This window comes from Dendrobates tinctorius, unplaced genomic scaffold, assembly GCF_039654945.1.
Source record: "Dendrobates tinctorius isolate UK_male_01 unplaced genomic scaffold, ASM3965494v1 ptg000095l, whole genome shotgun sequence".
NCBI lineage: Eukaryota > Metazoa > Chordata > Amphibia > Anura > Dendrobatidae > Dendrobates > Dendrobates tinctorius.
In genome coordinates, this window is record NW_027361763.1 from 28,409,333 (window position 1) to 28,420,244 (window position 10,912).

The 10,912-nt window shown below is 44.1% G+C and overlaps 2 protein-coding genes across 2 annotated transcripts; both read right to left on the reverse strand.

The window, feature by feature from the left end:
- LOC141098854 (homeobox protein not2-like) lies at nt 1-1,176 on the reverse strand. Its single transcript, XM_073586813.1, has 3 exons — nt 828-1,176; nt 368-561; nt 1-159 (listed from the first exon to the last, which is right to left on the reverse strand). Exons 1-3 carry the CDS (start codon nt 1,150-1,152, stop codon nt 1-3), a joined length of 678 nt encoding a protein of 225 aa, XP_073442914.1. The 5' UTR covers nt 1,153-1,176.
- A 6,738-nt stretch (nt 1,177-7,914) lies between these two features.
- Nucleotides 7,915-9,289, reverse strand: LOC141098855 (homeobox protein not2-like). Its single transcript, XM_073586814.1, has 3 exons — nt 8,965-9,289; nt 8,394-8,587; nt 7,915-8,185 (listed from the first exon to the last, which is right to left on the reverse strand). The coding sequence occupies exons 1-3, from the start codon at nt 9,287-9,289 to the stop codon at nt 8,027-8,029; spliced, it is 678 nt and encodes a 225-aa protein (XP_073442915.1). The 3' UTR covers nt 7,915-8,026.
- Nucleotides 9,290-10,912: the final 1,623 nt, after the last annotated feature.

Genomic DNA, 10,912 nt, shown 5'->3' on the forward strand with positions numbered 1-10,912 from the left:
CTACTGATCCACTTCTACCTCATCCTGTCCTTCAATCTTGGTGGGGTCTAGGGATGGTGGTTCTTCGGGAAGGACTCTAAATTTTGGCAGCGTGGAATTCTTCTGTTCCAGACTTTGCTTTCTCCACTTAATCCGGCGGTTCTGGAACCAGACCTTCACCTGTGAAGAAAGGAGAAGACGTTGTTGATAACTGGGATCTGGCAAATATGTGAAACTCTTTAGTTACATCACAGTGACCCAAATTATGAGTGTGACTATATATAGGAAAATTCCAAAGCAAATGTGTTCAGCTAAAAAAAAATACATTGTCAAACCAAAAAGGGCTCAAGTTGAACAACAGTTACAAAGAGCATGTACCGGCTCTTACCTGGGTTTCTGTGAGGCCAAGTGTGGCAGCCAAGTCCACCCGCTCTGTCCCCACCATATACTGCTGCTTTACGAATTCCTTCTCCAGCCTTTCCAGCTGTTCTGGAGTGAAAACTGTCCTAAATCTCTTCAGCTTGTGGGATCCTGTGTTGCAGGGCAGAGATCCTATTGGGCAGTTGGTGAAGGACGAATAACCTGGAAGAAGCAGAAGGTGGCGCTGTCAGAGAAAGAAAGAAAGAAAGAAAGACGCTCCTTGGACTGGAGAGCACAGACCTACAACTTCTCATAGTGAGATTCAAGATAACTATTCTGATGTGAGAAATACAAGTCTCAGCAATTCTTATCCTGAAGAACAAAAATCCACATCTCTCCTGATATAACCAACTGTTTGTAGAGATATTATTAGCACCAAAAACTAATTATTAGATAGAATTAATATAGCATAAGGAGTGTGGACTCACCTCTGTGGCTGCACAGGGGGTCTGGACATCTGCACCCTCCGCTGAAGTGCTGCTGGGGTTGGACATAGCCAGGGAAGGCTGCAGGTTGGCAGAGCCACACTGGAGAGTAGGACATGGCCCCATAGGTATAGCCATGGGGTGCAGGGGGCATCTGCCAGACGGGTTCCTGCACAATGACTCGGGGAGCCCGTCTGTCCTCCCTGGACAATATCGAGTCTATATCAAAGGCGTTCCTTGGTCTTGTCTGGTCCCGCATGGCCGCTGGCAGAGCAGGAGTCTGATCCAAATGGTGGCCAAGCCTTGGGAAGATGGGAGTAGGCTGCATGATGGCTGCGAGAAGGGAAAGTATCCTCAGGTGATTAGAAGTTCCAGGAGCAGGTGATCTCTGCTGGAGAATGTAGGGTCCTGAGCTCTGAGCCTCCTTATATCCAGATCTGGGCTCTGTGAAATGCAAATACACAATTAGCATGCCAATAGCCCAGAGCAGAGATCAGCACTGAGTCGAGGAGTGGGCTCGGCACACAGACCCCACACTGCCCCCGAGAGGAGAGGAAATGGCCATGGGGCAAAGCTTCCTACAGCCTCCCCCAGCTGGCCCCAAAATCCAGGGGACGCAGGACACCTGTAATGAATCCATAATTAGCGGGAATCGTGTGATGAGTGTAACTATATATATCCACGTGTCTATATACCGACCTGTGATCCACCCGTCCACGGGGCGCAGGATTCTGTTATCTGCTCATCTATGTATACAGCTCATATTTAGCTGGTAGTTATTAATGGATCTCATATTTCACTGATTATCGACTTATCTATGTATCTAACGCTACATCTCACATATTTATTATCTATCATGTTTATCTGTCTATTTATCTCATAACTGTTATCTACTTATTTATGTATCGATCTCCTATTTATTTATTGTTCTACACCGGCAGAAATAGAAATAATGGATGGATAGAAACTAGATAAAGACGGACTTTATAGGATGTGAGAACAATCCACAGAATTGCTTTAAAAGGCTAATTATTATTATTATTATTATTATTAATTATTATTATTATCGTTATTATTTATTATTATTGATAAATTGTATATGATTATCTCCAGATCTCCGGCCCCCGCTATCAGTAGCCGCCTAATATCCTCTGAGGGCAGCGCCCCCGTATGTCTCCATATCTGCTGTTCTCGCCGGTCCTGGTAATTACAGAGAATTGCTCTAATGATACATTACACTGAGGAGAGATCCCCAGATCTCAGGAGATCTCCAGGACCAAAACACCGAGCAAGAGGCACAAAGTCGCTTTCTACATTGATGAGGAGCGAAATGTGTAATAACCGGACATTAGACAGATCCATAATGATCTCCTCTCTGCTGCCAGGGTGGGCTCTCCTGGGGTCATACCGGGGTCCAGCTCTGATCTCCTTATATTATGGATTTTTTAGGGACATATTTTCCATTTCTCTTTATATTCATCCATCTCTTACTTTCTAAATAAATTTCATCATTGAAACATTTTTAGTAAATTGTGAAATATCTTTTTTATTTTCTCATTTTCAAAGTAAAATTTTTTCTCCTTTATTCTCCCAGACAATAGATGATTGTACAATGTGACACTTACATTTTATTTCTGTTGTATACATTCAGTAGACGACTTGGAAACAATCAAGTTTTTCACTGGTTTTCTTTTTGCTCCAGTTTTGCTATTTTTTTTCTTATGACAGAGATCTGATATTTTTTACATTTTCACTTTGACAATGTCTTTACACGTATAAGGCTGTGTGCACACGTAATTGGAAATGCTGCGGATTTTGAAAAATCCACAGGTCAAAATACCTGCGGTTTAGCCCTGCGGTTTCATACATCACAATGGTGAAGGTGTGAAACCGCAGCGGAATCCGCACCAAGAATTGACATGCTGCGGATTGTAACCCACGGAAAAATCTGCAGCATGTGCACAGCGTTTTTGGTTTTACCATTGAAAACAATGGTACTGTACAACACAGCAGAATCTACACCGTGTGCACAAAGCCTAAGTGACTGGGTTTAATAACAGAGGTGACGTTGTTTCATTTTTATTCCACTTTTCCCCTCATTTTCATGTCCTTCCTACTTTTTACACTTTTTTTGCTTTACTTGGATTATTGATAATTTTTTATAGCAAGTCACTAGTTTTGCTTTTTGTTCCAGTGAAGTTTTTTCTTTTCTTTTTTATGTCCTTTCCATTTAACACATATTTCCTCTCTCTTTGTATCGCTGTCTTCAGTATAATTAATCTCCTGATAACACCAACAAAGGTCAAACTACTCAAATAAAAAACAGCATCAATTACATAACAATAAAAATACAAACAATTACAAAACTGCAGTAAAGGGGGTGAGTGTGTACAGCGCCTGAAGTGGTAATTCATGATCTGTATATCTCATTTCATGTAGCCTAAACATCACGGTATAATATCAATGTGTTCCGTCTTCCATGGAGAGACACAGTAGAAATAGAAGTAATGCACATACAAAATACAAGTCGTCAGACCCCTCAGGAGAATCACAAAACATCTCCAGCTTTTATTACCTTTATTTGGGTAGTTTGATCTTTGTTGGCGTTTTCTGTTATTCCTTAAAACTCCCGCCCATTAGCTGCTGCCCCAGAATTGTTTAATTAATTCTTCTCTTGGTTAGACATTGGGCTGCTCCGACCCCTCATCTCCATACAACGTGTAAGTCTGCATGTGTAGCCCATTCACTATCTCCATCCATCCCTCACTCCATCAGGATGGCCGGGCCATCATTGTAAATACACACCTTGGCGCTATATAAAGATTATTATTATTATACAATGAGGTGTGATTGGATAATTAGAGGAGATCTGATTCATCAGTGTCGTCTTCTTCTCCTGGTCGGTGTCTGCTGTTTCTCACCTCGGCCGAGACGGAGGACAATCTCGGTCACTGTAAGAGATGAAGATGGCGGCAGCTCCGGTGGCTCCAGCCCAACAATCCACATTTGGTGTCAGTTTCTCCATTGTTCTGTGGGAACCCTTGTGCTCCACATATTGTTCTCAGTTTGACATTTTTCTTTCCTCTTATTCCAGTTCTGATCCTTTATAATGTGATTATTCCGATCATGAAATCACTTTTTCCTTTATCTAAGCATCAATCCTCCTTATATAACACCAATCCTCCTCAGATCTCACCGATCCTCCTCAGATCTAACCAATCCTCCTCAGATCTCACCGATCCTCCTCAGATCTCACCAATCCTCCTCAGATCTCACCAGTCCTCCTCAGATCTCACCAGTCCTCCTCAGATCTCACCAGTCCTCCTCAGATCTCACCAGTCCTCCTCAGATCTCACCAGTCCTCCTCAGATCTCACCAGTCCTCCTCAGTTCATCAATTCTGATATTTTGCAATCATTCTATTCTTGTATTAACCCCATATGAGCCGGTAACCAAGTCTTCGGAATTATATGACACTATACTACAAAACTACTTACAAAGGATCAGTGGTAAATGTTGGATATTTTTTTCTAATTTCCAGTAAAGATATGGTTTCACGGGAAAAGTGCCAAAATTGACAGGGTACACCTTACCTGTGGAATACATACATACCGTAATGTGGAACTACTTTTGTATACAGTGCTGAGTGCCACCATTTTGGTGTCCTTATTTGCACTTTTTATGCATGTTATTTTGTATTGTCTTATGTGCCAATAAAGAGTTTTTATGCAAGTTTTTTGAAAAACCGCTCCTATGGACCTCCTTTTTCTAAATATGTGATCTCTGGAGAGGTTTGTTAGTAGCTAAGTGAATTTCACTTTGCGAACAAATCAATTGGAGTCTGGGTTTTTGTTTTTTGTTCTCCTTCCATTCAGCACTTGACCCATCCATTTGAACATTTTCACTGCCCCCAGACCCCTTTCCAGGGTTTTAAAGAAAAAAAAAAGCTTGACTTTCACATTGACTCCCAAACGAGCACCTCACCATTTTAGTCCTCGCTCATCACTAGTCTCTACTAATTCCAACCAGAGCGCCCCTATAATGATGAGCTTCATCCCCAACATCCCAGTAATATCTACGGTCACTTTTCTGCTAGAAAGTCAAGTCTAGGAGACTCCTGTGGTGTCTGCTCCTCCCCAGTGTAAAGCTCTTGGCCGGGTGTGGACCTTCCACTTCAGAGCTGCAGGGTAACAAGTTTCATTCCCCGGGGGCTGATAATGACTGACCTGATAACAAGGGGACTCTTATGGCCTTGTATGAACAGAAGAACCACCCTAAGGCCCAATGTGCCCTAGAGGCAAATCTAACATCTACACAGCTTTAGGGCGGTTTCACACATCCAGATAATTCTGGTACTGGGAAAACTGGTACCGGAGTGGTCCGTGTGGATACGTGTGCTATCCGTATTTCCGTGTGTACCATCCGTGTGTGATCCGTGTCCTGTCCGTATGTCCGTGTAGTGAAATAATTGGTTTCAATATTAACCCTTTGACTCCTAAAAACGCACACGGATGGCACACGGACGCCATCCGTGTGCGGTACGTGTTTACACGGACCCATTGACTTGTATTGGTCCATGTGATCTGTGCTGTTGCACAAAAACGGACATGTCAGCGTATTGTGCACACGGACAGTCCGTGAAAACACGCTGACATCTGCATAGACATATTCATTAGAATGTGTGTCTATGTGTGTCAGTGTCTCCGGTACGTGAGAAAACTGTCACTACATGTACCGGAGCCACTGACATGTGAAACCGGCCGTACTGAGCCCTTCACTCCCCAAATGTATGGAGACCTCTATTGTGTGCTGATTGCTACAACTAGGATGAACCTTTTTAATGCCTTTTTTTTGGGAGGGGAGGTGGTAAGGTGGGGTGTAAAAGTATATTGGCAAGATTTATATCTTTACTAGATTATGGCCCGATGCTATGGCATCGGGAGGATGCGATAGCATCACACCTCTTGCCATGTTAACCCTCAACACACACACTCCTCAACACACACTCCTCTCATCTTTCACCATCTCCACTCACTCTTTCACTCCACATACGACCCCTTCTCTCACTCCGTCTCTCATACTCACGCCGTCATCGCCGCAGCTCCACGATCCCCGACATCTTCTTCCGCCGGCGCCATCCTGGATCCAGACGTTGTCCACGCCGGCGACATGTTCTTGCGGCGACGCCATCTTGAGTATCGTGAAATCCCGCGATAGTCAAGATGGCGTCGCCGGAAGAACATGTCGCCGGCGTGGACGACGTCGGGATCCAAAATGGCGTCGGCGAAATCTCGCGAGTTTTCGCCGACGCCATTTTGGATCCCGATGTCGTCCTCGCCAGCGACATGTTCTTGCGGCGACGCCATCTTGACTATCGTGGGATTTCGCCGATCCAAAATGGCGTCGCCGCAAGAACATGTCGCCGGCGTGGACGACATCGGGATCCAAAATGGCGTCGGCGTAATCTTGCGAGATTTCGCGGACGCCATCTTTTTGGATCCCGAGTCGTCCACGCCAGCGACATGTTCTTGCGGCGACGCCATCTTGAATATCGCGGGATTTCACGAAATCCAAGATGGCGTCGCCGCAAGAACATGTCGGCGGCCTGGAGAACGTCTGGATCCAGGATCGCGGCGGAGGAAGATGTCGGGGCAGCGACGATGACGGTGTGAGTATGAGAAACGGAGTGAGAGAAAGGAACGTATGTGGAGTGAAAGAGTGAGTGGAGGTGAAAGGTGAGAGGAGTGTGTGTTGAGGTGGTGTGGTGTGTTGAGGGTTAACATGTGCGTGTGTGTGTGGTGACGTCACCGGTTACAACTGGACGGAAGTTGTTACAACCGGAAGCTGCTTAGGGCATTTATTATTAGAGATAAAAGCTGCTCAATAACTACATTATAAAAAAGTTTAACCCCTTCATCTCTGGCCATTTTCCGTTTTTCACTCTCCTTCCCAGAGCCACCATATTTTTCAGATTTTTCTGCCAACATGGCCGTGTGAAGGCTTATTTTTTTTTTGTAGGAGTAGTTGCATTTTTGAGAAGCATCAATGATTTTACCATATAGTGTAACTAAAAAAAAAAAAAAAAAAAAACAGAAAAACAATCCAGCTGCTGTGAAATTGGAAAAAAAAAAAAGTGCAATTTCCTCAATTTTTTTTTACCCAGTTCACTAAATGTTAATACTGACCCCCCATTATGATTCTCCAGGTCATTACAAGTTCACAGGTGCCAAAGATTTATAGGTTCTTTTTTTTAAAAATTATTTAAGTGGTGAAAAAAATCCAAAATTTGTCAGCTTATGCTGCGGTGACCAAACAAAAAAAAAAACAAGAAAAACAAAAAAAAAAAAGTAACTGAAGTTGTTAATATTTTTTGCACTATGCCGTTTACTGATCAGTATAATTCTTTTTATATTTTGATAAAATCGGCCGTTCCTTATACCAATTTTTATTTTTTTATTATTGTTCTATTTTGAATGGGCAAAACTTAAATAGGTTTAAAAACTTTTTTTTCTACTTTGAATTTAGCTGTCATGTGCTGGAGAAGACGTCAGCTCAGCGCCGGAGCTCGCATTAAAGTGGAAGACACGGCTTAAAACGTTTTTAGGAGTGATAAGCATTACAGTGAGACACTTGAGAACTAGTGAAGAGCGAACATCCTGGGATAACGTGTTATCGAGCATGCTCAGGTTGTTATCTGAGTATCTTGGGCGTGCTTGAATAATATGTTCGAGTCCCCGGGGCACCGTTTGTCGCGGCTTTTAGACAGCAGCCACACATGCGGGATTTCCTGTTTGTGTGTTGCGACTGTCTAACACCCGCGAGACTTGCAGCGATGGGGACTCCAAACATATTATTCGAGCACACCCAAGATACTCTGGTAGCACCTCAGCATGCTCAATAACACGTTATCCGAGGACATTCGCTCATCAATAATGAGAACGAATTCTAAGAGAAGAGATTGACCACAAAAAGATAAATTGGTAATATAAGTATAAAAAGGTTTTATTTAAAAGTGTAGAATAAATACCAGTATAAAACATCTGATTTAAATAAAATAAACAAAATATAAAAATTGCACTGGTCCTTCACGAGCCACCATAGGGGCTGACATGTATCATAGAACATTGCGCTGGGAACCCTGTCTGAGTCATATGCCTGTCTGACTCTTCTCTAATAGTCCAGAGAAGATAAAGTGGTGGAGTTCTACTGATCCACTTCTACCTCATCCTGTCCTTCAATCTTGGTGGAGTGTAGGGCTGGTGGTTCTTCGGGAAGGACTCTAAATTTTGACAGCGTGGCATTCTTCTGTTCCAGACTTTGCTTTCTCCACTTAATCCTGCGGTTCTGGAACCAGACCTTCACCTGTGAAGAAAGGAGAAGACGTTGTTGAGAACTGGGATCTGGCAAATATGCGAAACTCTTTAGTTACATCACAGTGACCCAAATTATGAGTGTGACTATATATATAGGAAAATTCCAAAGCAAATGTGTTCAGCTAAAAAAATACATTGTCAAACCAAAAAGGGCTCAAGTTGAACAACAGTTACAAAGAGCATGTACCGGCTCTTACCTGGGTTTCTGTGAGGCCAAGTGTGGCAGCCAAGTCCACCCGCTCTGTCCCCACCTTATACTGCCGCTTTAGGAATTCCTTCTCCAGCCTTTCCAGCTGTTCTGGAGTGAAAACTGTCCTAAATCTCTTCAGCTTGTGGGATCCTGTGTTGCAGGGCAGAGATCCTATTGGGCAGTTGGTGAAGGACGAACAACCTGGAAGAAGCAGAAGGTGGCGCTGTCAGAGAAAGAAAGAAAGAAAGAAAGAAAGAAAGAAAGAAAGAAAGAAAGAAAGAAAGAAAGAAAGAAAGAAAGAAAGAAAGAAAGAAAGAAAGAAAAAAAAAAAAGAAAGAAAGAAAGAAAGAAAGAAAAAAAAAAAAGAAAGACGCTCCATGAACTGGTGCGCACACAGCTACAACTTCTACTAGTAAGACAAGATAACTATTCTGATGTGAGAAATACAAGTCTCAGCATTTCTTATCCTGAAGAACAAAAATCCACATCTCTCCTGATCTAACCAACTTTTTGTAGAGATATTATTAGCGCCAAAAACTAATTATATAGAATTAATATAAGATGGAGTGTGGACTCACCTCTGTGGCTGCACAGGTGGTCCGGACATCTGCACCCTCCACTGAAGTGCTGCTGGGGCTGGACATAGCCGGGGAAGGCTGCAGGTTGGCAGACCCACACCGGAGAGTAGGACATGGCCCCATAGGTATAGCCATGGGGTGCAGGGGGCATCTGCCAGATGGGTTCCTGCAAAATAACTCGGGGAGCCCGTCTGTCCTCCCTGGATAATATAGAGTCTATATCAAAGGCGTTCCTTGGTCTTGTCTGGTCCTGAATGGCCACTGGCAGAGCAGGAGTCTGATCCAAATGGTGGCCAAGCCTTGGGAAGATGGGAGAAGGCTGCATGCTGGCTGGGAGAAGGGAAAGTATCCTCTGGTGATTAGAAGTACCAGGAGAAGGTGATCTCTGCTGGAGAATGTAGGGTCCTGAGCTCTGAGCCTCCTTATATCCAGATCTGGGCTCTGTGAATTGCAAATACACTATTAGCATGCCAATAGCCCAGATCAGAGATCAGCACTGAGAGTGGAGGAGCGGGCTCGGCACACAGACCCCACACTGCCCCCGAGAGGAGAGGAAATGGCCATGGGGCAAAGCTTCCTACAACCTCCCCCAGCTGGCCCCAAAATCCAGAGGACACAGGACTCCTGTAATGAATCCATAATTAGCGGGAATCGTGTGATGAGTGTAACTATATATCCACGTGTCTATATACCGACCTGTGATCCACCCGTCCACGGGGCGCAGGATTCTGTTTTCTGCTCATCTATGTATACAGCTCATATTTAGCTGGTAGTTATTAATGGATCTCATATTTCAATGATTATCGACTTATCTATGTATCTAACGCTACATCTCACATATTTATTATCGATCATGTTTATCTGTCTATTTATCTCATAACTAGAGTTGAGCGATACCGTCCGATACTTCAAAGTATCGTATCGGATGGTATCGGCCGATCTTTAAAAAAAGTATCGGTATCGCCGATTCCGATACCGGAAGTCCCATTCAAGTCTATGGGACTTCCGGTATCGGAATAAGAAAAACCCTTTCCTGCCCTTGTACAGCCTCTCTGGGGTCTGTACGGGCCTTTCGGGGGGCTGTGCCGGCCTGCCAGGGGGTCTGTGCAGGCTCCGGTGGTCTGTGCCGGCCTGCCGGTGGTCTGTGCAGGCTCCGGGGGGCTGTGCCGGCCTGCCGGGGGGCTGTGCCGGCCTGCCGGGGGGCTGTGCAGGCTCCGGGGGGCTGTGCCGGCCTGCCGGGGGGCTGTGCCGGCCTGCCGGGGGGCTGTGCAGGCTCCGGGGGGCTGTGCCGGCCTGCCGGGGGGCTGTGCCGGCCTGCCGGTGGTCTGTGCAGGCTCCGGGGGTCTGTGCAGGCATCGTCCGATGGGACTACAAGTCCCATCGGGCGATGCCTGCTACCATGACAGTGATTGACACATTAGCCAATGATGGGACAGTAGTAGTCCCATCATCCGGCTAATGTGTTAAATGTAAAAAAAAAAAAAAAAATTACATGCTACATACATACAACATGCATACTACATACATGCTACATTCATACTACATACTACATACATGCTACATTCATACTACATACTACATACATGCTACATTCATACTACATAAATACTACATGCAACATACATACTACATATATACTACATGCATGCTACATACATACTGCATGCTACATACATACCACATATATACTACATACATACTACATGCATGCTACATGCTACATACATAACACATATATACTACATGCATGCTACATACATACTACATGCTACATACTACATATATACTACATGCATGCTACATACTACATGCTACATACATACTACATGCATGCTACATACATACTACATACATACTACATATATACTACATGCATGCTACATACATACTACATGCTACATACTACATGCATGCTACATACATACTACATGCTACATACTACATATAT

What these genes read in the sequence shown, in the direction of transcription:
- LOC141098854 (XM_073586813.1), bottom strand. Translation starts at nt 1,152, where the DNA reads ATGCAGCCTACTCCCATCTTCCCAAGGCTTGGCCACCATTTGGATCAG. An exon ending in CCCCCTGTGCAGCCACAGAG is followed by an intron (nt 562 to 827) that starts GTGAGTCCACAC and finishes TGCTTCTTCCAG; the next exon opens with GTTATTCGTCCTTCACCAAC. An exon ending in TTGGCCTCACAGAAACCCAG is followed by an intron (nt 160 to 367) that starts GTAAGAGCCGGT and finishes CTTTCTTCACAG; the next exon opens with GTGAAGGTCTGGTTCCAGAA.
- LOC141098855 (XM_073586814.1), bottom strand. Translation starts at nt 9,289, where the DNA reads ATGCAGCCTTCTCCCATCTTCCCAAGGCTTGGCCACCATTTGGATCAG. An exon ending in CCACCTGTGCAGCCACAGAG is followed by an intron (nt 8,588 to 8,964) that starts GTGAGTCCACAC and finishes TGCTTCTTCCAG; the next exon opens with GTTGTTCGTCCTTCACCAAC. An exon ending in TTGGCCTCACAGAAACCCAG is followed by an intron (nt 8,186 to 8,393) that starts GTAAGAGCCGGT and finishes CTTTCTTCACAG; the next exon opens with GTGAAGGTCTGGTTCCAGAA.